Source organism: Meleagris gallopavo, chromosome 8 (assembly GCF_905368555.1).
Source record: "Meleagris gallopavo chromosome 8, MGAL_WU_HG_1.1, whole genome shotgun sequence".
In the NCBI taxonomy this organism is placed as follows: domain Eukaryota; kingdom Metazoa; phylum Chordata; class Aves; order Galliformes; family Phasianidae; genus Meleagris; species Meleagris gallopavo.
Genome location: NC_139411.1, coordinates 34,497,021 through 34,524,566, shown reverse-complemented (window position 1 = coordinate 34,524,566; position 27,546 = coordinate 34,497,021). Strand labels below are relative to the sequence as shown.

General features: G+C 42.4%; 1 protein-coding gene across 4 annotated transcripts in view; it reads right to left on the bottom strand.

Annotated features, from left to right (window-relative positions):
• The window catches only part of INPP5A (inositol polyphosphate-5-phosphatase A), a 252,334-nt gene that overhangs the window by 104,339 nt on the left and 120,449 nt on the right, over nucleotides 1-27,546 (bottom strand). For all 4 annotated transcript variants that reach the window (XM_085229728.1, XM_085229729.1, XM_085229726.1 and 1 more), the window contains exon 5: nucleotides 267-330. In XM_085229728.1, the coding sequence (XP_085085854.1) occupies nucleotides 267-330 (64 nt within the window). The remainder of the gene's footprint in view (nucleotides 1-266; nucleotides 331-27,546) is intronic.

The window sequence follows — 27,546 nt, the reverse complement described above, 5'->3', positions numbered from 1 at the left end:
CAGGGATCTCTATGGATCCAAAGGTCCCTTTTGCATGGGAATGATTAATGCACCGGTTTTCAACCTGCAGCCAGTCCATTGACTTCTTATAAAGATCTATAAAAGGTAAGAAAAGGAATGCCTATCAGCAATGGACTTGTATGAATTATACAGAAATTTGCATATCACAGAAAAACTGCTAGACACTGCTTTCAGGAAAAGACGACAGCACTGCCTTCATGTAAAAAGCCAGGTGACAATTAATAGCATTTAACACCTTTGCTTACCTTTAAAATCAAACTGGTAGATGTTTTTCAAAGATTCATGAAGAAAGTAAAAACTTCCTAGAGCCTGTAAAACACAACATAGGAAAGTATAAAACATCTACTTTGGCTTATTGAAACCAAAGCAACATGGTTTCCAACAACAAAAAATAATCAAATGACAAATAAAATGTATATATTTTTAGATTTCGTAGTATCTATAAAAATATTAACTTCCTTAGCTATTTCTCTGATGCTTAATACATAGTTATAAAGAAGATTGTTAACAGCTGACTAAGCACGGTAAGGACAATAATCAGGCATACGTTCAGAAATGCCAAATTGATGGATGCAGTCAGTAAAACAGACGAGTGCCTTTCTAAACACATTCCCACAGTTCTTTCACAACTTCTGGAGACTGCACACTGCAGAAACAATACTAGAGTTAAGATACTCAACAGTCCTGGAGAGCCAGCTACAGGATCTCCATCTTCAGAGTGAGGTGTGCATAGCAAATGACTGCCAACTTCAGAGCAGGCATAAAACCAAACATCTGACAGGAGTGTTGGGAATATTTATACATGCTTATACAGCTCTCCCTGCTAGTAAGCGATGCGACAGAACGGTAACGACTGAGCAGAACAGAACGTTCACCTCTGCAAGTCACAGCTGGAGTGCAAGTGCTACTGTCAGTACTGGTGCAAGGCACACAGAAACAAGTACTGTCACACAATGTACAGATCTCAAAAGAAAAATACATAGAAGTATGAGCAGAGGGTTGAGATGCTTGAATACATGCCATGTTCCTTGAAGCTGGCGCGACTGCTGTGTTGCTAAGTGTATGCAGAAGCAGAGTTTATTGCCCACAAAAAAACAAACAATGAGAAATGAGTTACCACTGAAAATAAAATATTACATGTTCATAATTTTGATTTAGGTAGGATGTATAATCATAACTCCTGCTGACTGAGTCCTGAGAACCTGTCTTTCAAACAGTGACTCAATTCAAATAAGGAATTCTGTAACGGCTTTAATGAATCATCTATGATCAATTAAAGCACACAGACAAAGAAATAATCTGTACCGTATATACAAACTTCCATTTCAGCAAACTTATTTTAAAAGCATAATGAGCCCATCCATATTTAGCAAAATATTAGTATCCCTTCCTTACAAACGCTGAAGTGTTTTCCATGGCTCTGAGGATTTCTGAGATCTTAAGCCTTTATTCAAGGATTATTATTACATTCATCATCAAAGAAAGCATCCTTGTGCAGGATAGCACTTAAGCATATCCCTTACTTCACAGGCACAAGCACTTGGGCCCCAAAACAGACAAGAGCTGGAACACTACCTCCAGAATGAAGGCACTGCAGGGCGCGCTGTTCAGCCTGCAAAAACGGCAGACAGCTTCCTGTGCGTTCACAGAACCCCACGATCCTGGAATGGCCGAGGCTGGCAGAGCCCTCTGGGTCCCTCTGGTCCTTTCCTCCTCAGCAGGGTGACCCAGAGCAGCGCCCGGCCCCACATCCAGGTGGGGTTGGAGATCCCCAAGGAAAACACCCCACACTCCCTGGGTCTCTGTGCCAGGACTCAGCCAGGCGCCAGCAAAGCAGGGGCACCCCTGAGACGAGCTCGGCTCCAGCACTGCAATCACTCTTTATATACTTATATATATTTATACACATTGATTTCAGGACACTTTCCCATGCCACAGAGCAGTGAGATACTCCATGCCTCCCATGCCATATTCCTCAGACAGCCGCAGTCCGAGTTACAGAACAGCTCACAGACTCTGCTGCAATTGGCACCAATTGTTCCATGCTCCAAACTGACAGCGAGTGCCAGCAGTCCTTACTGAGGTGTCTCAAAACCCAGGCCTGAAATGCAGGAGTGCAGAGGTGGCTCTCGAACGGGCCACGAGATGCCCAAGGCTGCCCAGCAGCCGCTGCCCATGACTACACACAGACTTCTTAAGAAGTGAGAAAGGATAAAGCCATTTCATTTTGTCTTTTTGCTTCTGTAACAGCAGAGACCCTCCTGGCACAGTTCTGTTTTGGTTCAGTGACTGCTGCATTATTTATGAGATACTGCACATCCAGAGATTAAACATTTGCTGATTTGTCAAAAACATAAACACGAGGTCCTACCCATCTCCTTGACACATGAGTCCATCCAACAGAAAACACTGTCACACATTTTATTGATGGGAACACGTTCCTGTGACCCAGACAGCTTGCTTTGGTTCTTGGTTTGCTTTCTTTTAATATGGAGGATCAAAAGAAGAGAACGCAGCGAACACTCTTGCCAAGGACTCAAGGTTAAGTGTCGTGCAACAAGGACACACCACCAGGATAAAACAATCCTGATACTAGATAGAAACATTACAACCTACCAATTAATTTCTAACTGAATACAGTATCATTAGGAACTAATAAAATGCCGTTGACTCAAACTAAATCCTTTGGCTATTAAAAAACTTCAGAGATTATTTTAAGATATTTTAAAATATTAACATGTCATAATGAGAGGATTCCTGTTACCTGCATAAAGAGCTGGCCTTAAACAAAAGCTTACAACAAAAGTATAACATCAGATTTAGATTATTTGAATTGGATATACATATACTACAAAAAAGGAAAATATAAACAGCTACATGAGTTGTCAGTTACAAAATCTGGCAAATTTTCAATATCTAAAGGGGGGTTGTAAGGAAGAAAGACTCTCGAGCAGGGTCTGTTATGATGGGACAAGGAGAAATGGTTTTGAACTGAAAGAGGAAGAAGTGTGTTACAAGGAGGCAGCGAGGCGCTGCATGGCTGAGACCTGGGGGTGGTCCCTCCGGGCAGGGGATGGGCTCTGAGCACTGATGGAGCTGTGGGGTCCCTGCGCACTGCAGGGGTGGCACCAGGTGGTCCTTAGAGGGCCCTTTCAACTCCAACCATTCTGAGATGCTATGATTCTGTAACTACGAATCCTGAAGCTTTTGTATGCAATGTGTCAGTCACTAAAACAAGAAGAATCAAGGTGCTCTAAAAACTTTTTTTAGATGTATAACTATTAAAATAGTACTGCTAGTTTTACTCAAGCTACAGATTTATTTCTGGGCGCCCTGATTTGCTCACTGCTTGACTTTCTACAGTTTCAATCTCTCTTTTTTTTTTTTTTTTTTTAACCAATTTTGAAATTAGTACCCATACAGCTTCAGGAACTGTTACTATCAACATTAAAGATAGGCTTTGACAGCATAATTCTAAACATGCAATTGAAAAGAAGTAAAGCCCTAATGGAATGGAAATTACAGCTATCACTATCTTCCGCATTGTTACAGACTTAATCAGGTTTCTGTAAATAAATGTTCACTTGTAACATGATGGAGTGCAGATATAACTCACTGCTGTAACGCAATGAAACAAAAGTAAAAAGAAAGTTTCTTGCTGGGCCAAAGCCCAGGCCCTTTTCTTGAGAAGACTGTGTCAATTTAATTCATGTCTCACACAATCAGAGGCCGTATCAACAGTGAAGTTAAATTACAGTAATTCAAAGTCCACGACTTGGCTTTACTTTGTTACTCATATTTGTAACGTTACCTGTAAAAAGCAATATTAGTACCTATAATAGCACTAGTACGTGCAGAATCTAAGCAACATACAGAAATGCTTTACAAGCTGTGAAATGCCCCAAATGATTAAAGTGTTAAGCTCAAGGAAGAAAGTTCCATTTTAAGGACAGCTTAGATGCATTACTGCACTAACTGCATACAGTCTGTAAGCATGCATTTTTACTACAATCCCAGAAAGGCTGTTAGTTGTTATGTATTGCAACTCTCTCAGCTTCTGCCTTACCTGTGGTGGCTGCTGCAGAACAATGAATCCCCAACCCTAACCCCAATCTGCACAGACTTAAGTCATCTTTAAAAACGTCTTTCTAGAGAAGAAGCGTGAAGAATAATATGCACTGAGGGTAACTTTACCTGAGCAGGAGATGATACACATTCCAGAGCCTGGGGTCCCCCTGACCGCCTTGCAGCAGTCCCTGACCAGACAGATCTCTCAGCTTCCGCTTCAAGCAATCAGGGGAACCTCATTTCTGCGAGTAAAGCTCAGACACTGCAAACATCGCTGGCCACTATGGACCCAAATCCTAGTGCTGTGCCAGGAAATAAGTAATCTGGGAGATGGTACATACCCTGCCTCTTCAAACACCCAGCAGCCACAGAAGCTGCACTTCATGAACCCAGACACAGAGCAACAAGCGAATGGAGAGCTCACGAGTGTGTTCAGATCACAGAGCTCTTAGTTCGTTAGGCCAATTGCTAGCCCTTGAATTCCTAACTACCAAAATCACAGAATCACAGAATGGCCTGGGTTGAAAAGGCCCACAGTGCTCATCCAGTTCCAACCCCCTGCTATGTGCAGGGTCTCCAACCAGCAGCCCAGGCTGCCCAGAGCCACATCCAGCCTGGCCCTGAATGCCTCCAGGGATGGAGCATCCAAAATCATCATCATTTGATAATAACAGAAGTTTCTAAACATTCAGGAAGATCAGCACAGCCCACTGACCTCATATGGTCACAGAGACAGCCTGTGCAGTTGTCTGGGTTGATTACTGGGTGCCTTTCTATCCCTACTCGCACAGAAAGGAGCTGAGAACAGAAGGAAAGGGCTTTGTCAGACCTGAAGTCAGCCAATCACTTCAGGGAAAATGCTACAGAGTTATGACAGGTAATTTTACGTGTAAAATTTGCTCACATTTTGCTTTAGAGAGAAGTTTTAGTATCCCGCATAGGCATGAATACAAGCACACACATCCTAATAAACGTAACAGCAGGAGCAAAAGTGAGAAGTCAGGACAGTCACGAATGATGGCAGTTTTTAGGTGAGACAAATACTTAGAAACGTACAGTAATTTAAAACTGATCACTGATTTTTGTTCCATCTCCTTCCACATTATAACTGAACAGATGTAACGTTCTAGAATTAAACACTTTCATCTGCACAGAAAAATCCCATAGGCAGGCTAGGGTAAACAATTAGAGCACGAGTTGTTATAAAGCAATTGAGAGAAACCAAGTGAAAGGAATAGAAAAAAGAAGACTGGACTCCACCAAGCATCACCTAAAGGACAGCCCTTGCCTGGCAGAGCAGCACTGCAGGGTCTGGCTGCTGGAGCCCCCAGCGCCAGGCGCAGGCAGGAGCACAGTGCTGGAACTGCAGCCTCTCCCATACACTGGGTTTGTGCTCTGCTCTCAGCAAGCAGTGCTTGCTGTATCATGTTCCTAGCACAAAAACATTTCCTTTGTGGACTCCTAGAAACTCTTTGAATACCACAGCCGATAATTACAGTGTACACAGACAAATACATTATAGCTTTTGAAAGCTTTTGTGAGAATGGCACTTACAGAAGCGTTCAGGAACTCAGCAAAAAAGCCAGGTGATTAGCTAGTGGTAGCAGTGCTGCTAACAAAATGCCTTCTTACAGAAAGGACAGAATGACCTGATCGTATTTGCGGCCCTTCTCTGGACACGCTCCTACAGATCTACGTCTCTCCTGCACTGAGGACTCTGCATCTGGACACTGCTCCAGGTGTGGCCTCACCAGCACAGAGCGGGGGGCAGGATCACCTTCCTCACCCTGCTGGCTGCACTGCTGTGGATGCAGCCCAGCACACGGCTGGCTTTAGGGCTGCGAGGGCACATTTCTGGCTTGCCATCCACCAGTATCCCCAGGTCTTTTTTGGCAGGTCTGTGCTCTATCTTTACATCCCCCAGATTGAATCAGTAGTGTGGGTTGTCTCCACCCATGAGCAAGGCCTGGCCCTTGGATTTTCTGAACCTGTGCAATGAGGCCCATTGCATAAGCCCATCCAAGTTTTTCTGAATAACATCCCATCCCTCAAGCATGTTGACCACACCATACCGTATCGCCAACTGCAGAAACAGAGTGCAGAAGTTAACTTACGGGTAGTGTGCGTTAATCAGAAAGCTTTATGTTTCCCAAATTATACTGTTGAGAAAATACTGGGCATCTTCTATCTGTTAGTAAATTGAAGTTAAACGATCGCTGCTATTAATTAGGTTTCAGAACATTATTTGTGACTCTTTTGGAAGCTTCTTTCATTATTGCATGCCAAAAGATTCATCTGCAAAACTGCCAGTGACAGCAACATAAACCTTATGGCTGTGCTGCATTACACATCAGGCATTAAAAACACTATTCCTTTCATTATACAGAAATCTTCCCACAAAAGTCTGCAGATTTAAATAGCCAGTGCTGTTTGAACAGCTAATCGGCATAATTCCTTTTTTAAAGTGCGTCACTTCAACTGGAAATTTAATGCACAAAGGAAATACCTGAATAAAAGTTTAATTACTATACAGAGTAAACATCTACTGCATTACCTCACTAAACGTGATAAAGCTAATATATAAAGATTGCTTTAAATAAATTTAAAATAAATTGCCAATGATGACAGAGAAACTGTAATTCATGTAGTCATAAAATCCATAATTAGCTTTAATGAATATTTAAAGTCAAAGTTCAACCCAACTTTTTCAATGTTTAACCTACTCTATCAATATAGTTCAAGGAATTCATTTATCATCGAACATGACAACGTCTGAATATTAATTGGTGCAGGGCACTGCTGACAGGAAGCCCTTATCTCCTACCAGTGCTTTTGGTTATGTTGCATGTCAACAGCGTGTTTGTCATGCCTGATATTATTGATTACCTGCCTGTTTTGCTAACAACAATTAAAAAATATTTTACATATTTATAAACCTGAACATCAAGAGCACGTATTAATTTTCCATTAGTAAAACAGAGTCTATTAGCTGTCACATTTCAGCCGGGGGAAACGCAGCAAACGGGAAGTCGCAGCAGCTCCAGACAGGAAGACAATAATCCCAGCACAAAGCCTGTTATCAGGCGCTGCGTGGAGCCGCCGTATCTCGGCTCATTTACGCTGCAGCGAGGTCCAAGAGGCTCAGCTGGAAAGCTGGCTGGCGGGCCCGGCGCCGATGGCCCTGTGCCTGCGCCAGGCCTCAGTGCGCCTGAACTCCGTGATTTTGGAGCAATTTTCACGTGCCAAGAAACGAAGAACAAGCATGCTGCAAGGACAGGCTGCATCTGGTGCATCTGACGAGCGCGGTGCAAGTACACGCTTGGCAACTCCGCTCATAGCCCGCTTGATCACTACAGCCAAATCAACACTAAGCGTCTATTATTCATCCAGGGTTAAAAAACCGGGCTGGGTACACAAATCAACTCATTATAAAGTCATCTATCACTTTTTACTTGCAAACAAATTAGATGTCCGGCAATTCATCATTTCTCGAAATAGACTTATCATCGGAGCACAGAACTGAGCGGCGGCCCAGCTTCCCCCGCAGGCCTCGTCCGCCTCAGGCCCACAACTGCTCCCAGCGCTCAGGCAGCGCTTCTGCAGTGCCGTATCTCCAAGACAGGTGCCAGCTTCACCCAGCAGGTTGAACAACCGAGCCCCTCACCAAGCGCAGAACCGAGCAGGCTCCCAGCGCCGGGAGCAGAGGCGCGGCACAGCCCGGCCCTGCCGCCGCAGGGCACTCAGAAGCCGAGCAGGGGGAACAGCCCTGACCCCACACAGGGCCGCAGCGGGACCTGGGCAGGACGACACGAGGCCTTCCCTCCACACACCGGATTCCCGCAGCGCCCCTCGCAGCCCAGCGCTTCCCCGCCTTCCTTCCTGCATTTCTTCAGTAAGGTGTGAAACCAAGATTGAGCTATGAAGATGAACAGTCACTTCAAATTTACTGTAATAGAAATCTTAATCGTTCAAAACTGAATTCTGAGTTCTGTGCTTTTTTTATAATGTTCAAATTAGAAGTAGCCCAGGAAACAATTACAGAGCTGGGTGTTTATATACAGTTTCAAGCCTCTATAACGTATTTCTATACTGCCAAGATTCACTTATTTTCAGTTTGGCTTTCATGTACAGATTTCTAAGAAGACTGCACAATGTGTCTATATGACATTACTGGATTATTTTAAAACTCCAAGATGCCCAGATCTCGTCATTCAGATGCTTTATCAAGAGACCATGACAGAAAATAACTTGTTTGAAAAGATGATTTTTTTCAGATACTTCAGAGAGGCCTCTCTGCTAACAGCAATCATTCATAGAACTTTTTCAGGAAAAAAAAAAAGCAGAAAGGAGCTCTCATTTTCCTGTTTTGAAGACCGAAAAAAAAGAGCAATGTGATGCTAATATGATCCACTTTTATTACCATCTCTTTTTGCTTAATGTATCAAGAGAGCAAATCAAAAATCCCAATTTTGAAAGATTCTTTGGAATTATGTAACTTAAGGGTAATAGAAATAATTAACAAATACAAAATTGGTGCTGTGAGTAAAAATGTATGTTTAAGTAAATGAAAATCTTTACATAACCTGCAACGCTGACAAAGAACATTCAGTTCTTCTGATTCTGATCCCATGTCTTTCACAAAGAGATCTAACATTCTAATTACAAATCAATTCAATTAAAAAACATTGCTGGGTTTCTTTTCCTTAAAATAGAACAAGGAGCCTACAGAAAGAAACCAACAAAAAAACCCAAACAATTTCATGAGTTAAGAAGAGTGTGCATGCTGAACAGCTTAAAAAAAAAAACACACAAAAAAAACCAACTATCAATATTCCTGAACTCATAGCAGGACCTTCACAAAGTCATTAATCACACTGTTATTTAATGTTTCTAGTACACGAGCACTCTAGCAGCCCCCAATCAGGATAAGAGGCATCCAGGTTGGCTCCACACCAACACAAAGGCGGCTGTGTGAATACAGGATTCAAAACTAATTCAGTGCCACACTGAATTCTGCCCTACAGCTTCTTAAAGGGTGTGATTTTAACAAGTGCACGTGATCAGTGTGAAAATTTCTGCTACTGGACTCTGCCAGTGGATTCAAATCCAGAGCAAAGTACATTGCGTTGCTTTGAATATGAACTGGCTCTTCAACATGAGAGAAGCAGGAAGAAAAAAAAAAAAAAAGTAATTTCTATCTGTAAGCATAACTAATGGAATAAACCCAAGTGCTTAAGACACTAAACTTATTTCACAGTTAAAGCCCACACAGAGCCAAAGGTATTCCCCAAGTGGTTTTAAATTCTCAATAAACACCACTCAAAATAATGTACAATAAACCTGAATAGCAGATTTACTGGTGACAGTTCATGAAATGGGAGAAACTGAGCTTGAGCCTCAGCCTGCAGAATAAAATCACGGGCATAACGTTATTTTTCAGAAAGTAAGCTGCATTCCATATTCTATTTTTGTAATCATTTCAGGTCTGCAACTAGGAACAACAGAGACAAAGTAGCACTCTACCTCTTCCAGAAATTCTTTCTTTATTCCCATACATGAGATCTTCTGTCCTAGAACTGCATGAATGACCACAGCACAAATGACCAAAGGCCATGCAAAAGGCAGCAGTGATCTGAGCATGCAGCAAGTGAGATGCAGCAACATAGGGAAATAATGCAGCTGATTAGTGTGATGATGCTGCTTCACCTGGAGCCACAGGAACAATTCTTATCTCCCATGTAGAAAGTCTGACCATACTGAAAATGGTGAGAGAACAAGGTCTGTCACACAAAGAGAGATGGAAAGAGCTTGACTTTTAGCAAAAGAAAGGAAAGTTGCAAACAAACCACAAATAATGGCACTGGGGAAAGGAAAGAACCATTTAAGCCATGAGAACAAAAATCCTAGCAGGTTTATATTTGCACCCAGCAAAAAACCCACGCTGGCTCTTCAATTGTTCTGCTCCTACCAACTAGCAGCCCTTTGCAAGCAGCCATCCCCTGCACAGTCCTCAGGTCAACAAATGCCTGCACACAGGAGAGCTCAGGGAGACCAGCGTTCTTCCAAGCCAGGAGGCAGAGCAGCAATTGCTCTGCAGCCAGCAGTCGCTGCTCGTGCACTTGGGGAGGTGCCTGATCCACACCGTGCCTTCACACCAGCGCTCGATCCCTCCCAACTTTCTCATCTGAGCAATGCCTTGGCTTTGGCAGCGCTCCTAAAACTGGGATGCAACCCGGGTGGCTCCTGGTGAGATGGGAAGAGACTGCTGGATATTTAAAGATTTTACTCCATTTTTTTTCTGCCTCTAAAAAAATGGTCATTCTGTACAAAGCTGGTAAGCTGGATGACTCTTACCACATTTACCTGCCTCTAGATAATTGCAATTTTTTTTAAATTAAATCAATTTAATATTTTGCAGATATATTCTTACACAATACACTCAGGATGGCAAATTCAATTTGATGAGAAGGCAATAATGGCCATTTCATTTAGCATTACACAGATCACCTCTGAATAGGAGCAGTACCATGTGGTAAAAGGTTGTATTTAGCATGTCACAGCCTCCGGTGGTTGTTTTCTATCTCAAAGAACCTTTGTAACTGCCTCAAAATAAGAGATGATTGATTTACAAAGTACCAAATTTCAAATTTCATATTCTAGGACTAAACATCAAATAATTGGACAAAGCTGTCCCCCTGTCTGACCCATCACAATCAAGCCCCTTTCAAGGTTGACTGCCTGCATAAGAAATATGTGCATAATTTCATTTTGTCTCCTGTCCAACATCCAATGTTAGAAGTTAATTAAATTGCTTGTCCATTGTATTCATCCACTTACAAAGTTAATGATATTCTGTTCCTGAATTAAAGAGAATTTTATAAAGCCTGCACTATGGAACCTGGCATGCTGTACACTGAGGAGCTGAACTCTGTCATGGCTCCTGATTGCAGCTCTCCTAATTAGGAAACAAAATGAATGTTTCTGTGTCTGCCAATGCAGAGGACAAGTCATTCCAACAGCGAGGGTAAATGCTTCGTGCAATAGCAACTTAATAATATCTCATGTTTGACTATAATAAATTCTGCAGGATTAATAAACCTGTTAAGTTTTAAAATTACCATAACAAAGATGAACTGCAGCATAGCAACACAGCCTTAAAAAAGGGACACAGGTTTGAGAAGGACAGCAGCTCCCTGCAAGCGCATCAACCTTGAGGACACTGAAGGCACCAGGTTCTCCTTCTTGCATGAGATGAAGAAGGAAAATCTAATGAGAGGGCAATCTGTCGGAGCCAGGTGAGACGCAATGACTGGTAATCTGAATGACACTTTCTTGTGCTTTTGGCCCAGATACAAAGACGCTGTACCCACGCTGCATTCTGTTTGAGGCAGATGTGTAATGCAGCTGCAAAGGAAGGGCCAGCAGCAGCCTCCCAGGCTTTAACCCGCTGGATTCACATCTCGAGCACTAATGCACGCTGCAAAGCTGTGACTTGCTGAAGCTGTGGGAGGGCTGCAGGAGACACGGTCCTGCTGAACTCACCTCTCACGGGCAGCAGCAGCCCCTCGCTGATCTGGGGCCGGGTGCTGTGCTGGCAGACGTGTGCAGGTGGCATGGTGCTGCATGGGACTATCTGCTGCATCAGTGCACACTGTGAAAGTGCTCCAGCGTGCACAAAGCACACAACAGGACTCCCCACCGATGGACGCAGCCGCTCAGCCAGTGCCTCTGCAAACTGCTCCCACCACTGTGCAAACGGCACCACTACTACAAAGCGTGCACCACTGTGCTTTATATTCAATGCAGAATCAGAAACTCAAGCATGGGATGCAAAATAGCACTCCTCTGAAACATGCAAAATGAATGCAGTCTTGCATGCAGTAACACGCATCATGACAACAGTGGCACTCATACTGAGTGGAACGTGTTCGTAAATGTCTTCTTAACGCTCTACCTCAGCCCGTAATCTCAGGCTTCACTGCACTGTGCAGAAAAGGTCAGAAACCTCTGAAAATGCTACCAAAAAAAGTAAGATTTACATTACTTATTTATATTGATTCGGTTATGTACTGAACAACAAACACAACAAAATTTTCCCACATTGGAAAAACAATTTCAGGTGACTATTACCTGGCTCCACACAACACATTCTACCTGAAAAAACAAAAGGTTCTCCCTCATCTTTTGTCTTTTATCCAACGCTGTTAATACAGAGAGTTGCTAAAAAACAGAAGTGTTACTTCACTGACACCATGAGCAGTTAAATGATTCAGTGCAGTGACTGCTTGCTGTCTCAGCCCACACACTGCCACTTCTGCAAGAGACAAAGCAGCGTATTCTAAGTTTGTAAATCATTGTTGCTAACAAGGGGGCAAACCTGGTACTTCCTACCCAAGAGGATTCATTTCCTCGAAGTCGGGAGCAGCAGTATAATTTACGAGATTCAACGTTAGACGTCCTTGTACCCTTTGTACATGTTGCTGCACAGATCCCATCAAGGTGCAATGCTACCAAGCAGAGCAGCAGTAATACACTCATTTAAGTTTACCTGTGTACATTCATTAAAAATACTAAAAAGGAAAGGAAGAATCCTAAAAGACATATACTGTATACAAATTAAAATAACAAAAAGACACTTCCAATACATTTGTTTTAGCAAACATAAGATGATGTCAGGATTACCAGAAAGAAAACTGTTTTCCCGGAATTATCTACAATAATTGTATGTAAAAATATTAAAATGCCTACTGCCATTTTTAAAAGACATCGTACACGTTTAGGAGCCGTACTTTGTGATTACTCATTATAAAATATGCTCAGAATTTCCCTCAAGTGGTCTTATTAACAAAATACAGCTACATTTATCAATTTAAAAGATATAGTTTGACTAATGTAACTTTTGTGAATTGAAATTAATTGAATAGTATTGGCAAATCAATAAGGGCACAAATAAGTAAAGCTTTTATTTATGGAATAGACGGAATTATATTCTTCTAATCTAAATACTCGGCATAGTCTCTCGAAAATTAATCACGTAGAAAACCTGCCTCGTTATTAAAATCCCTTCAGAACATCTATACAAGCTGAAGTATGTGCATATATAATATGTTCTGTTTATATTTCTCCTTTCAGAACTTTTCAATTTCAATTAAAATTCTGTAATTTTTATCTGGAATCGCATTACATGCATGATAGATATAAGTTAATTAAAGTACAATCAATTCTAGGAGATGGCCAACAATGAACCTGAACAGTTTACAAATTACCTCATGTCATTCATCTGCAGCATTCAGTGTCTGTGGACAATTACTGAAAAGCTTTAATTGATTTTTAAAATCTCAGTAATATATTTTGTACTCTCTATGCGCTCTGCCTGTATTCACATTTTTAGAACTGAAGTAGCTGTTGAGCACATCAATGCAAACGTGGTGCTGAGCTTATACTTGAAGTTGAGAGAAACACTGAAACTCCTCCCATTTGTCCTTGAGCCACGAGTACTGTAGCTGAAAGAGACTGAACGTGCCATAGTTGTTTTTACAGACCAGCAATGTGGCTACGAGCCTGAATTTCCAAGAACAACACGTTTGGTTACGGCTGTCCTATCAGGCCACCCGACCACAACGAACCTTCACAGAACCACTGAACCCCAGGGGATGGGAGGGACCTCAAGAGATGATGGAGTCCAACCCCCGGCTAGAGCAGGCTCCCTACAGCAGGCTGCAAGAGGCGCCCAGCCAGCTCTTGAATATCTCCGCAGAAGGAGACTCCACAGCTGTTCCAGTGCTCCATCACCCTTACCACAAAGTTCTTCTGCTCATTAGTACAGAACTTCCTACGTTCAACTTTTAGGCCACTGCTCCTTGTCCTACCACTACAGACCACCGCTCAGAGCCCGGCCTCATCTGTTCGCCTCCCAACTCCCTTTAGATCTTAATAAACAAACCCAGATCCCATCTCAGTCTTCTTATCGCCAGGCTGAACAGACCCAGGTTACTCAGCCTTCCCTCATATAGGAGATGCTCCAGGTCCTCCACCAGACTCCTTCTAGGAGATCCCTGTCTGTTTTGAACTGGGGAGTCCAGCACTGGACACAGTATTGTAAACGTGGTCTCACCAGGGCAGAGTAAAGGAAGAGGACCATCTCCCTCAACCTGCTGGCCATATTCTTTCTGATGCATCCCAGGATACCACCGGCCTTGTTGGCCACGCTGCTGGCTCATGGCTAAGCAGCAGGATCACCTCCTGCTATCAACGCTGGTCCCACGTGATTCATACCACGTTAGCCGGAGGTGACAGACGAATCACTGAGTCACTGAATCCCTAAATCCATTTTTCTGTTATTGCAATTATTTATGAACAAGTCAATGACATAAAGCAAGTAACACACAAAAAAGCAGCAACTACTTCATTTGCCTAAACAAAATCATTAATTCTTAAATTATGCGTCCCAAAATAATCCCATCTACAGCTCAAACCGTACAAATACCTGTTTCACTTGGCATAATGCTTTAAATTAATCATCTTTTCATGCTAACACAGACCTGATTTATTACAATTAAAAATAGTACACTTTAAATTTCTTATAGACACGATTATGTTATGCATAGGTTCCACTGCACTGATAATAGACGAGAACTTCTTTCTTTTTACGTTCCAGCAAGCCACAGAGGAAAGTGAATTACTTAAGAGAAAAATAGAAATGGGCACCCTCTGATTTGCAGGCGACACAGATAAAAATGAGAGAAATTACTGAAGTGCTTCTCACTTAACATCCTAAAAAGTCAGAGTATGAAGAGTTTTAGTATGGCCTGTCCAGCGATTTCTGGTTCTTAAAGATGGAAGATCTGACGAGCTTCAGAGAAATAGTAATGAGAAGTAAAGATCAAGGAAAGGCTTGGTCCTGAGTCTGAGTAAAAGTCTCTTCTCAACATGGAAATCCTTCAAACTTTGTGCTAATAATAATAAAAAAAAAAATCAGCAATTTTGCTTGACTAGTAAGATGATGAGTAACCAGTGATAGGATGAGAGGGAACAGCCTCACGTTGTGGCAGGGGAAGGCTGGGATATTAGGAACAACAACTCTGAAAGAGCAGTCAGGTGCTGGAACAGGCTGCCCGGGGAGTGCTGGAGTCCCTGATGCAGGTGTTCAAGAAACATTTAGATAAGTACCACGGACACGGTTCAGTGGGAAAACATTGCTGGTATGTGGATGGTTGGACCAGATGATCTTGGAGGTCTCTGCCAACTGTGGTGGTTCTATGACTGCTGGTGTTCTAATCCTCACCAGGTAAATCATTTCATCATCCATTCAGGCAGACACTACATATGCAGTCAGAAGAAACGAAATGCTTGCTCACACCGTCTGATGGACTGGGGAGCGCAGTGAGATGAACAGGACGTTTGGACGTGCCCTCTCCCAACAACAACCTATACACGTCAGCTCTTGAGTTATCATGAAACTGGACTCCAGCTCCATAGTGGAAGGAACGTGGAAGGATACCAGCCTCACTGCTGCAGAAGTTCAATCCACAAAGAAAAACAACAGAACAAATTTGGGTAGAAACCGTCAGAAACATGTACAGCATCATCTGACACTTTGTGAAGTTGATCCGTTAGTAACAAAAAATGCCGACACAAAGAGAATGGCTCGTGCAAAGACAATGCAACACGTTTTTAGGACACATGAAATTACAGTCCTGTAACTCAGTTACAGAAAGGCTCAAGAGCCGTGCTTTGCTGCTCCAGTACCATAAACTGTATTTTCAGTGCCTGTATTTGAAAACAATCATAAACGCTGTGATTCTCATCTCATATCCTATGACATTCATATTCAACATGAGTATCATATAAGATACTTAAAAGACTTATATATATAACCCTAAGAAATCAAAAACCATTTCCATTTCTAAACAGGAGCACATTTTCTCACAGAAAGCCACAAGATGAATTAGAAAACTTGAAAAACGTGATTTTTCAAAGAAATGAAGAATGTGACTCAGTTGCTGTGCTGCTTGTCCACCTACAGGTCAGAGTTTTTTTTCCTATAAGCTCATACTTGAATCAGGGGAGCCATCATTTGAAAATAATGTTTTAATAATAGTAAAAGTGAGAAAAAAAATCCTCTATATTGGTAAAAGTAGTAACTTGAATTTTTTCTTCTTCTCAGTTTTAAAACAGTCTGTATAAATCAAATGAGTTGTCTCTTCATGTCACTTTTATGACAGACATTAATCTGATTTTCCAGACAGAGCTGCTGTCTGATGTAACCATGCTTATTGACTTAATGTGAAGGAATTCGTATTAGTCGAGGAAGCTGTGATGAATGCAGTCTTAAAGTTCAGTGACTCAAACACTGCAGTGACCTCAAACACTGACCCAGGCAGACAGAAACTTAAATCTTAATCTTGGAATAAAGGTTAAGCTTCGTTCACATTTTGTTACTAAGATATTTGAATTTTCATATGTATTTTATGTATATATGCATATATACAATCTATGCGCAGTACAGTTTTAGTGTAGCAAGATGCCTCTGGGGGTGGATGCAAAGTAAACAACTGAACCACAACGTGCCATGCCTCTCAGGGCTGGCGATTAGAAATAAGAGATGCTGAACCACATCTAAAGCATGTTTCTTTTCCCATCTTCAGATTTCTCGGCAATGACAAATTAGAAAAAAAGAATGTGCTGAAACTTAAATTCTTTGCCACAGAATTCTGTTCATGCTTTGTAAATTTTCCCACTCCTGTATTCTGCTTCCATATCCCCCAAGCATTCCTCACCTTTGCCAATACAGAAGGAATTTCCCTTCATTTGGGAAATAATTCCCCTGTATTCAAGCCCAAACAACAGGAAAACTCTAAGATGGTAAAATCTCCATCATATTTGAACAGTCACGGCTGACAGGTGAAGAACCCAGTGACTAGGAGAAGCATTGCTCCCACTTTGAGGAACGAGAGAAAGGAAGACCTGGGGAACTACAGAGCAGTGAGCCTCACGTCTGTGCCTGGGAAGATCATGGAGCAGATCCCCCAGGAAACGCAGCTGTGGAGTTACACACAACACTGGAAGCCAAGGAAAAGGTCCACGAAGGAAACACTGACGCTGCCAAATGTAGAGGGGAGGTTTTCACTAAAGCCAACAATGAGAGCAACAATGCCTGCACACGAGCAGAAAGTGAGTGAAGATTTCTGTGAGTAAAAGGTCTTTGTGCGGAGGTGCAAGGAGATGGGCTGGGCTGCAGCTCCTCGCTGGGAGCAGGCTGCAACGCACGCTAAGTCCAAAGGGAGGACAGAAAATACAATGTTATGGGCTTGATACTGCACCAGAGGGCAAAGCTGCAGGATTCTGAAGGACATTAACAAAATGGCAAAACCCGTGTTTGCAGGACTGAAGCAGAGCCACCAGGTACAGAGCAGAACCAAGGCAGTCAGCATTCTTGTCTCTTCTCAAGTCCGTAAAATGCACTGCTGACGCGGTTCTCGTTCAGGCAGCATTTGTTTTTTTCTGTCATGAAACCTGTAGATTTCAACAGAATTTGCAGCATTTAATTCTACATGTTTTGTCAAAGCATGTCAGACTACGTATATGGGTCTCTTACTCATTTCCATTGTTTTAGTGCTTATTACTAAATCTACATTTTTACCTAATCAAGCAGAAAATCCTCCTGTCGAGCAAAATGAAATTAATGCAAGTAAAGTAAGGTAAGAAAATGCACCCTTCAAATTTGAAAGCTTTTATTATATTAGGTGGATAATGACAGTTTCAAGTGAAACCTGCACATATGCTCCTCAGAACTGAGATGCAATTTTCAACGAAAGGATTTCTGCAAGCAACGTCCATAAGGCTGTCCTGAAAGCAATTGCTTGTGTTCTCCTTTGGGCAGCTCAGGAAATAAGGTGGCTCCACCCCACGATTTGCCTGCAGAGCTGCTTTGTTTGCCGGCTCACCGACCATCCCACTGCCAGCCCTGTCCTATCTAACAACGACGGGACAGACAAACTTCACTCCTAAGGAGCTGGAAACAGACACGTTCAACAGTAAGAAACATTCCTTCAAACACGATCAGTTACTTTTAGTGCAGTTGTTGGGATGCCACTGATTTAATGCAGCTGACACTGACAAACTGTAAGCGTGTGAATGGTAAACACTGTTACTGAACTCATAATCTCTAATCTCAACGACACTAAAAGGTCTAGGCTTTATTTAATAAAATTACACAAGGAAAAAAACAAATTAAACAAAAAAGCTCTGTAATTATAAAAAAGCTCGTGATATCTTATGCCTTGCTTAAAGTCAAAATGGGGGATCCATCCACGATGCAAAGACCTGAAACAATACCTAACACACTTGAAGGACTTCTGTATATCCGAGTACCAGGCATTCAGTTCATCCAGGGAGGTACAATGAAGACACCCTACCTCCATCCTCCGCTGCTTAGAATTAAAACACAGTTCAGCTGCTTGCAAAGCACACACGTACAGTGAAGTGTCCATTCTAAAGCACTCGGAGAAATCCAGGAGTGGCTGCATGCTGCAATGCATTCAGGACAATGATGAGCATTTTACAGCAGGGCTCAGTGAAAAGTTACTGTATGGAAATAAGAGCTACAAGTCAGAAGGAACAGGGTAACCTCGCTTAATCTGATTATTCTGGGGTTGAGGCAACATATTAATCAAGTGGACAAAACAATTCTATTAATGAAATTTGAAAGGTACAGTACTATAATCAATCTTTTACTCTATTGCAAATGATAAAACAAGCATCCAGAAGGGTTATGCTAATTACATGTTCCAAGTCAAATGAACCTGTTCCATGCTTTGTCTTGCTGAGACGAATAGAGCATTCCTGCCATTTAATTATATTTCAGATGTCTGTATCAGTGTCTGCAATGATACATTAGCAGATGAAGAACTGGATATAGACTGTTACCTCGTTACACAGGAACCTAACATTCCCCCTAGATGTAACCAGGGGTTATCAATGCACAGACGGCCTCGCAGGCTGTGGCAGCCCCACCACACAGTGAAAGCTGGGGCCAAGTTGCTGCTGCTGGGCCAGTGGGCACCTCTGCACTGAGCACATCTTCCGAGGGGAAACGGCCCCTGCAAGAATGCAACAGAAGCCCAAACAGTCGATTTTCCAGAAAAGAACCCACAGCATTATCACAGGAGGAAAAAAGCGTGAACTACTTCCCTGAACTGCTTACACACACTCCATATAACAGAGCAGGAGGCAACAGGCAGATACGTATACGCAGAGCAAACACAGAGCGTGAGTGGGAAAAGAAGGCAGGGGAACTGTAGGAACTGGTCCTTCTGTGAACTTCCAAGGGAAGCAAGGATGCTCCCAGCAGGTGCACGAGGGCCGTGCACTGACTGAAGGCACGAGACCTGCTCTGCAATGCAGCAAACATCGCCGTGCTGTAACCTCATCTGCTACTGGAAGTTATGTGATGGCCTAAGCTAATGCCCATGAAACAGATCAGTCAGATCATCTTTATATTGAACAGAGGTAGCTGTAATTAACTAATTTTTCTCCTAGGGTACCATTTTTATGTTGCCTTCACAGACGACTCAAACTGGAAATGTAAAAATGTCCCAAAAAGAGCTGAAACATACTGCGGCTTCTTCTGCAGAGCATCAGACTCAGTCAGCCCTGACCTCACCCTGTTGTCCAAATTAATACAGATCTCCTCTCTTTTTCTTTCTTCTCTCCCACTCGACTTCCACCATAGTCACACGCTGCCATTTCCTTTCATTTTCCTTTACTTCCACTCACAAAGCCCAAATACCTTCAGCTATGCTCCACCATCACAAATGCCTTGTATGCAAACTGGATTTTATCCGTGGTTTTTGGAGAAGCCATGGCTACGCTCGTCCTCACGCCGCTCCAGCTGCCTTGGCTCCTAAGGTGCCCTCAAGCCACAGCCTGTGGTGCTGGAGCAACGCCGCTGTCTGCACAGCAAAACGTGGACCTGCTTCTGCAACTGGTAGGAAACAACAGCCCCAGAGTAGGACTGCAAAATGAAAATAAATAATACGTGTGAAAAAGCACAGCAAGTACTAGGAAGTATCTGTATCAAAAACATTATTTGTAAATAAAAACAACCAGACCCGTATCAGCAGGCACGAACGCGAGAGAATAACTACAGCCAACAAGTACGTGCCTCAGACTGCGATTCAAAAGCAAAGAAAACCAAAACAGAAAGGCCAATCAGAACACCATTTTTGATTTAAAAATAAACAATTTTTCCTCAGCTCTCAATTTTTTTTAAACTTAAAAAAAAACAATCAAAGTCATTGATATATGTTTCTGAATCCTAAACCAGTGCCTTTTTGTATCTGGAAATAATCAGATTTTTATTCAAAATCTTTTCCTGACTTAAGAGCATAAAAATTCTCACGTTGCATCATGTTACTGCTTTTCAGAAACAGTCCCTTTGTTGTATGTAAGAATAAGAACATTCTAACAAAGTTCTACTAATGAATCCACAGACGATATCAACTTCAAAGGATTTCCTCAGGGACTTACATATTTACCAAAATAACAGAACCTCGCACCTGAGGTCAGTAGGCTGCGATGTGGCCACGTGCTTTAAATGAGAAAATGTCAATTTTCAGAAAGGAGGCTTTAAATTGGACGACTCCTCTGGCGTTCTGTCCTGCCACACGACTTTCGGCCTTCCCTGACAGAACCACAAAGGCACACAGCGAAAGGTAACCCACCAGCTCAGTACAGGAGAAAGCAAACACTGCTGCTGTGAGCGAACACACTATTATCCTTTTATTATTTAACATCCACACTTAACTGTGAATTTTTAAGCAGTAAGTTATCAAACTAGTGATCCTTGTTTCCTAATCACATCCCAAACAAATTGTTAGGCAAAATCCTAACTGCTGAATAAAAACGCTGGTCTTAACTACTGAGCGTACCTCCGTGGCCTTGTGAAGCATCCCTCCTTCAGGACAGCTTTGGCGTGGAGGTTGTACCAGGCCTAGACTTAGCCACTTCTATTGTCACGTGAGGTACAATCTTCCACGTGTAATGAAAATCTGCCATGCGCACTTGTGTCAGCTCGCCTTAAATTAGCCTTAATTCAGGCTTTCCAAAAAAGGAAATCATACGGCAAGTAAATGAGGCCGAGGACTTTGCAAGACCTCCTCCCAGCCCGCAGGGCTCGGATCTCTTTATGAAGTCCACCCGATCACCACGAGCAGAGGAAATGGCTGCAGGTACGCACGGCACATTCAATAACCGCTTAATATTAGTCAGAAATAGGAAACAATAACCAATATTTATAAAATGTTGCACCTAAAATATTTCACTCCGTCTTATGTTAAATGTACTTAGCAGAAAGGTCAGCGCTCCTGAATTTGCTAGATAAATAAATGTTGGTGAGGTGGATGAATCACTGGAGAATTGGTGCATGGCAGCGAATGAATAACCTGCAAATGCTTCCCAAACCCCATTATTTCCCTTTTTCCAGTAGGCCAAAGATTCATGTCCCTGCATGCCGCCAGTTCATTACGGAGAAATATCATTCCTCTTCTGGCACTCTCTGGGCGGCCTCTCAGCCCCACGAGGACCCTTTAATGTTTAATTCCCCATCATCTGCTCCAGTGAACAGCTTAATCTCTGCTTGTATGATCAATACTGTATCAGTGTAAATTAAAATGACAATTTTAAAGTAATTAAGCCTGTTAATGCTCGATTCAAATGTCATTATTTGCACAAGGGATTGAGGAGAAATTACATCGTGTCCAGGGTGACAGGAAAATGTTTGAGCCTTCTCAATCCTGTTGCCGCTGTGCCACTGGAGGCTTTAGCAAAGCAGATTAACTTCTAGCTCCCACTGCCAGGATACCTATCCAATTTCAGAAGAGGATAACACAATTTGATAAATTTAATTCCAGCTACAAACTCAATTATTGTGATAATGGATGAAAACTGGGAGGAGACACTAAACAAGACCCACATTAAAAATACACTTAACTTCAGAATGAGATAGAACAGTAATTGTTTTATTTGATTTGCTCTATCCCTTTTGAAAACCCTTTAAATAATTGTGATTGTTAGAAGAATAGCCAGCATTTATTAAATAGCATGAGCTCTAAGATCAAAGTAGCTGCAGTTTAAAGGATTTTGGTCACAATGGAAATATTTGCCATCCTTTGCTTGTACAGTTACATTTATTAGACAAGCAAAATTACATCATTACAGTATTGGATCTCATAAATAGATCTATAAAACTCAACTATGCTCAGATGAAATCTCAGCCCCTCTATGTGCTGGCCTTTCCAGACCCTGCCATGACAACCTGTAGTCATTTATTATTTCAAAGGAAGATTTTAATAAAAGAAAACCTTAAACTTTATGAGACAGCCAAAGGATTCAGTCTGTATTTCCAGTCTGACTAGCTGGAAACACAGCCACGCTCTCTTCATTTCAGCTCATCGGCACGACCCCAGGATACAAAAATACACGACAACTTAGGCAGAACACCGGGAGAACTATCAATATTTGACATTTTTGAGCGTATGGCAAAACTGAAACATTGAATGTCGCAGATTTAATTCAGTGAGAAAAGGCAGTGAAAGAACTGCTGCCAAGGAAGCTGGAGGAGTAACAGACCGCTGCTGGGCCAGCAGCTCAGAGCGCAGCACCGGGTGCCACTCAGCACTCCTGCCACTGGGCACTGTTTTCATAAATTCAGCTCATCTGAGCAGCTGCATTTCCTGAAGTCCCCTGAAATAATTATATTGAATTTTTATGAGCGCATATGAAACATCTTTGGCTTGCGCTTCTTTGAGTAATAAATGGCATATTTCAAAGTGCCCTGCAGGTCTAATAACTTGTATGAGATCCGAGTAGGCCTGTCCCATTAACTTTTGGTTTAAATTACAGCAGAATTCATCAATCAGTGGTTCTAAAAAGCAGACTGCAAATGGCCACAGATTCAGGAAAAATGTATTTCAGGACAATTAAAACCTCTACCGTCTCACACGTGTTCCATCATTAAATCAGTCAAATCACAGAATTTTCTTAGATGAACTGTCAAGAGAAGAAACCTAAAGAGGTAGACAAGGACAACGTCAAAACAGTGAGAAAATAAAAAGAAATAAATAAAACTAGTATTCAAAGTTTAACTTCTAAAATGTATTAACTAACTTCAGCACAAACAGGATTTTGGAATGGGAAGTGGGGGAAGCTCCCTTTTCATGTGCCACAGGTGGGACGTTTCATTCCCAGCTCCTCAAACGTGGGAGCTGATGGTGCTGCAGAAGTCGAATTCCAGTCCTGACTTCCCTCTATCATTAACTAAAAAGAGTTTCCTCCTCAAAGAACAGCAACAGATTCCAAATTCAGAAAATCATGGGAGACAAAGATGAGCTTTTTTTGTGTTGAAAACAGAACCAATATTGCTGTCCTTATAAAAGTGCCAGAACACCAAACGTAAAACAGTGCTTTACTCCTTTGCCTGTTTTAACGACAAGCACAAGGGCTTCACTGCTGTCACTGTGAATAACGAGCACCTCTACGTCAGCCAAAAATGCTTTGCTGTGCGAAGTTGTGAAAAGGGAAGCAGACATTCAGGTAGGATTTTCACCTTAAGTTGAGGATTACAAGGAATGCTGTCCCACCACAGCAAATTATCACTGCTGACAACGTTGTACAGTACGTGCACTAACATCACAAAACGCTTCTCTCACTCACACACGGGCGCTGACGATTTGACACCACGTTCAACAACTGACAATTGCACGTGTATGCTTTACAAGTAACACTGTGCAGGAATTTAACAAGGCAAAGATGTTTTTCCTCAAGTTTTCCCGCATTCACAGTAAAGGGAAGAGAAAGCTGCCCCGGTGCAGGCAGAGCTGAGGACAGGATGCTGCTGCCGTATGGATGCCAGCAGCTGCCCGACCCAACCCAGCAGAGCAAAGTCATCGCTGCTCAGCTGTGAAAAATGCTTCACACAAATTAGTGCCTGAATAGTCAACACTTTCCTTTGCATATCATCTAAAACCTGTGTACGCTTAATTACAGCTTTTCTGTTTTGAAATATTAATAGGGCATGTTAATGGACATCAGACCATATGGAGCAACAAATTAATTGTTTCCCTATGTACAGTAATAGCTCCATTTATCATGCATGTTGACCTGTGTTAGTTTAACAATGCCTGTTAATTATCAGTGATCTTAAGTACTTTAAGAATAAAGAAAGCATCAGTAAAACTCAGGTAACATCAGACAAACTCATTCAGAATTATTAAAACGTTTTTACTGTTGGAGGTAGGAGAAGTGATCAACATCTTACATTTCAAATTTCATTCCATAAGCTTTTGAGAACATTCAGTTGATTCCTACTTGCCTACGCTTATGAATGTTCTATTTGAAAATCATTTTCTTTTTTACACTACGTTCAGTATCACATCTTTCTTTATTTCTACCAGGCTTTTACTAAGCTGTGAGAACATACACCAAACCAAAGGATATTTATTAGTTTAGTAATCTGACCTTCAGAGCCGCTTCATACACAGCAGGCAGTGAGGAGAGCGTCCTCCTCACGAGATTTATCCTAAGCTGGGTACACAAAGTGCTGTTCATCTCAGATGCCCACCTTGGATAAACAAACCATCCTTCTGGGTTAAGGCCTACACAGACTCAACGTTCTGGGTTCAGCCCCTTTAGCAAACCCAACCGAAGAGCCAAACCAAAACTGCAGTTTATAAGAAGCACCATGTCTTGCCTTACGATTGTCCTATGGCCCTAACAAATGTAACCTGATAGATCCTGAGCACGACTGAAAATTGAGCAATTGGAGTGGTAAGGAGTTAAAAGGCTCACAGGTATCAACAGTTCTAGCAAGAGGAGAGAGCATCCTCATGGAAAAACAAGGTGAATGAAAGGACCACAAATCCAAATTCCAAATCAGCCATTACATCTTTTTCGCTCTGTGTTCACTGCTTCAGTGCTTTCCTGTCAACAAGGGCTAACAAGACTTTAAGCTCTTCAGGAGCCTAACAGTTTTTCAGTTTGTTCACCAACAGACTTCTCGTAGAATATCTGTTTCCCACATGTGGTGTTATGACACAGCATTCAACCACATTTGTCTTTCCCCTTGATGTACGGTTCAACCACAGTACAGCCTGCTCAAACCTTTGCCAACAAATCAGTAGCTACATGTTTGTTTGTTTTTTTTTTTTTTACTTTTTTTTTCTTCTTAAACTCTTTGAGAAAATCTAGTGACAAGTGATTGAATTAAAAGACATTCTGACCAAAACTGATTTTAACTTAGAAGGACAAACTGACCACAGCTAGGAACACTTGAACTGCTATTGACACCTCTACTTTGCTATGCTGTGTGCCTGGGATAGCACCAGGTGATGACAGTAACAACAGCTGCTATATTCTCATACTACAGCTTCTCTGGAACAACAGAGAATTAGCAGCATCGGGTCTCAGGATTACCTGAATTGTTTCAATTCAAAACTCTCCTTTTCTCCAATGAAATGCATGATTTTTGAAAAGAGAGATGAATATGGTGCTCTGTCTTTCTCAAGACAAACCCATCACAGCCCTGCTGATCTGATACAGCCCAAGGGCACGACAGGCCTGGATGCACCATGCCAGTGCTGCCTTGAGGTGCTGTCAGGTGAGCGCAACCCACAAAGTCAACAGCTAAACACATAGAAAAGCAGATAATTCCTGCTCCTGGTAGGAGCTCATCCACCACAAAAACATACGGTTTCACTGCACTTTGGCCAGGACCACGTGCCGTTCACCTGTGCTCCGCTCCCAGGGCCAGCAGGGACCCAGCAGCTCCAGCCCCAAGTCGGCCACAACGCAGCTGCTACAGCTGCAAAGGCACATCATGCAAAGGGAAACGCATGACCCTTCAAACGCCAAAGGCTCACAGAAAGCCCAGCACAGCTCCGGAAAGCAGTACTGAAGGCTTCCTGCCTCATCCTTACTCTCCCTTGTCTCAGGAGGAAGAGCACTGCTCGCACTACGGAGCTCTGGTGCGTGGCATTTAGTTGCACCACGCCTAAAAATCCTTGAAAAATACTCATCTCCATAACTTGAATTTAAGTCTGCAGAGGAGAGTCAGAAGCTCTGTGCCAGGAACACGGAAGGATACTCAGAAAGCAGGAGGACCACACATGGTTATTTCACTGATGCCACCTCTGCAAGCTACTGCCTGACCCCTTCGGTGCCACAGCCCATCACCCCTGAGTGCCTCCAGCACTGCTGCAAGCCCCAGGTGCTCAGCCCAATACAGTGCCTGGGGCTCTGCCTGCTGCCCAGCCCAGCCCATGACCACGGCCCTCCATCTGCTTCCAAAGACAGAATGCCTGTGGGCACAGCTCCTTTGGGGCAGTGATCTGAGGCTTGCTTCTAACAGAACTCTAGAAGGAGAATATACTGCTTAACAAAAAAAAACAAAAAACAAAAAAAGCTGTTACAGTATCCCCTACTGAAATTTAGTTATGATACTATTACAGAAAAAAAAAAAAATCCATCAAAACTTTAAGACTTACAGAATTGCCTTACGCCAGTTATCCAATGAACAGAGGAAAATACGCACATGCCTTTGTGTATGTTTGTGTGTTCAAAACTGCTGGGAGCTGAGCAGCAACTTTTCTATACGAGCTCCACACAAACTCACACTTTACAAGAACAGCACGAATCCCAAGGAGTTTCATCAAGCCCTGTGCCTGGATACCGCTGAGAGCATCTCACTTCCAGGGAGCCCCAGCACGGCACCCAGCCGTGTGAACAAAAGCAGAAATCGGCTGACGAAATGCAGTTATGCAGAGAAGCAGACAATGACTAAAATGCCATCAGCCCCATGAAATAATTTATGGAGCTCTGCTTTTTTCCTCTTAATGGATCACATCTCCATGAATTAAACACAAACACATGAGCCTAACTGTATGCGAACCATCAGGCACGCGTTAGGAAATCTGGTAAAGGAAGAACGTGATGCAGACGTACCTGCCCAGAAGTTTGCAGAAGTATGAGCATCAACTCAGCGAGCATCGGAACAGATTGAAGGTTCCACTGTAGGAGCACAATTGCTCAAGTTGTTTTTTTTTTTTTTTTTTTTTTTTTTTTTTAAACACACTTCACATTGACTGAGCTTCTTTTTATATTAATGGAAGAAGCTGCTCTCATTCTCACCAAAACTCTTCAATAGCAGCATGGCGCTCTGCCATTTCTTACAACATTGAAAAGCAGCTTTATAAAAGTTGCCAGAGAAGAGTAATACCAATATTTCTGCTCCCAGAGAATGTTTCGCTGTCTAAAAATAAACTGACTGGTTTGTGAAGGAAAACTGCTTTTTTGAAAAAGTACATTGCAGTACTTCACTGTTTCCACTATGCAGAAATATCTCCAGTGCCAATTCATAACACTGCAGCATTAGTGCGTGAGTGAGGGTAACACTTAAGGAGC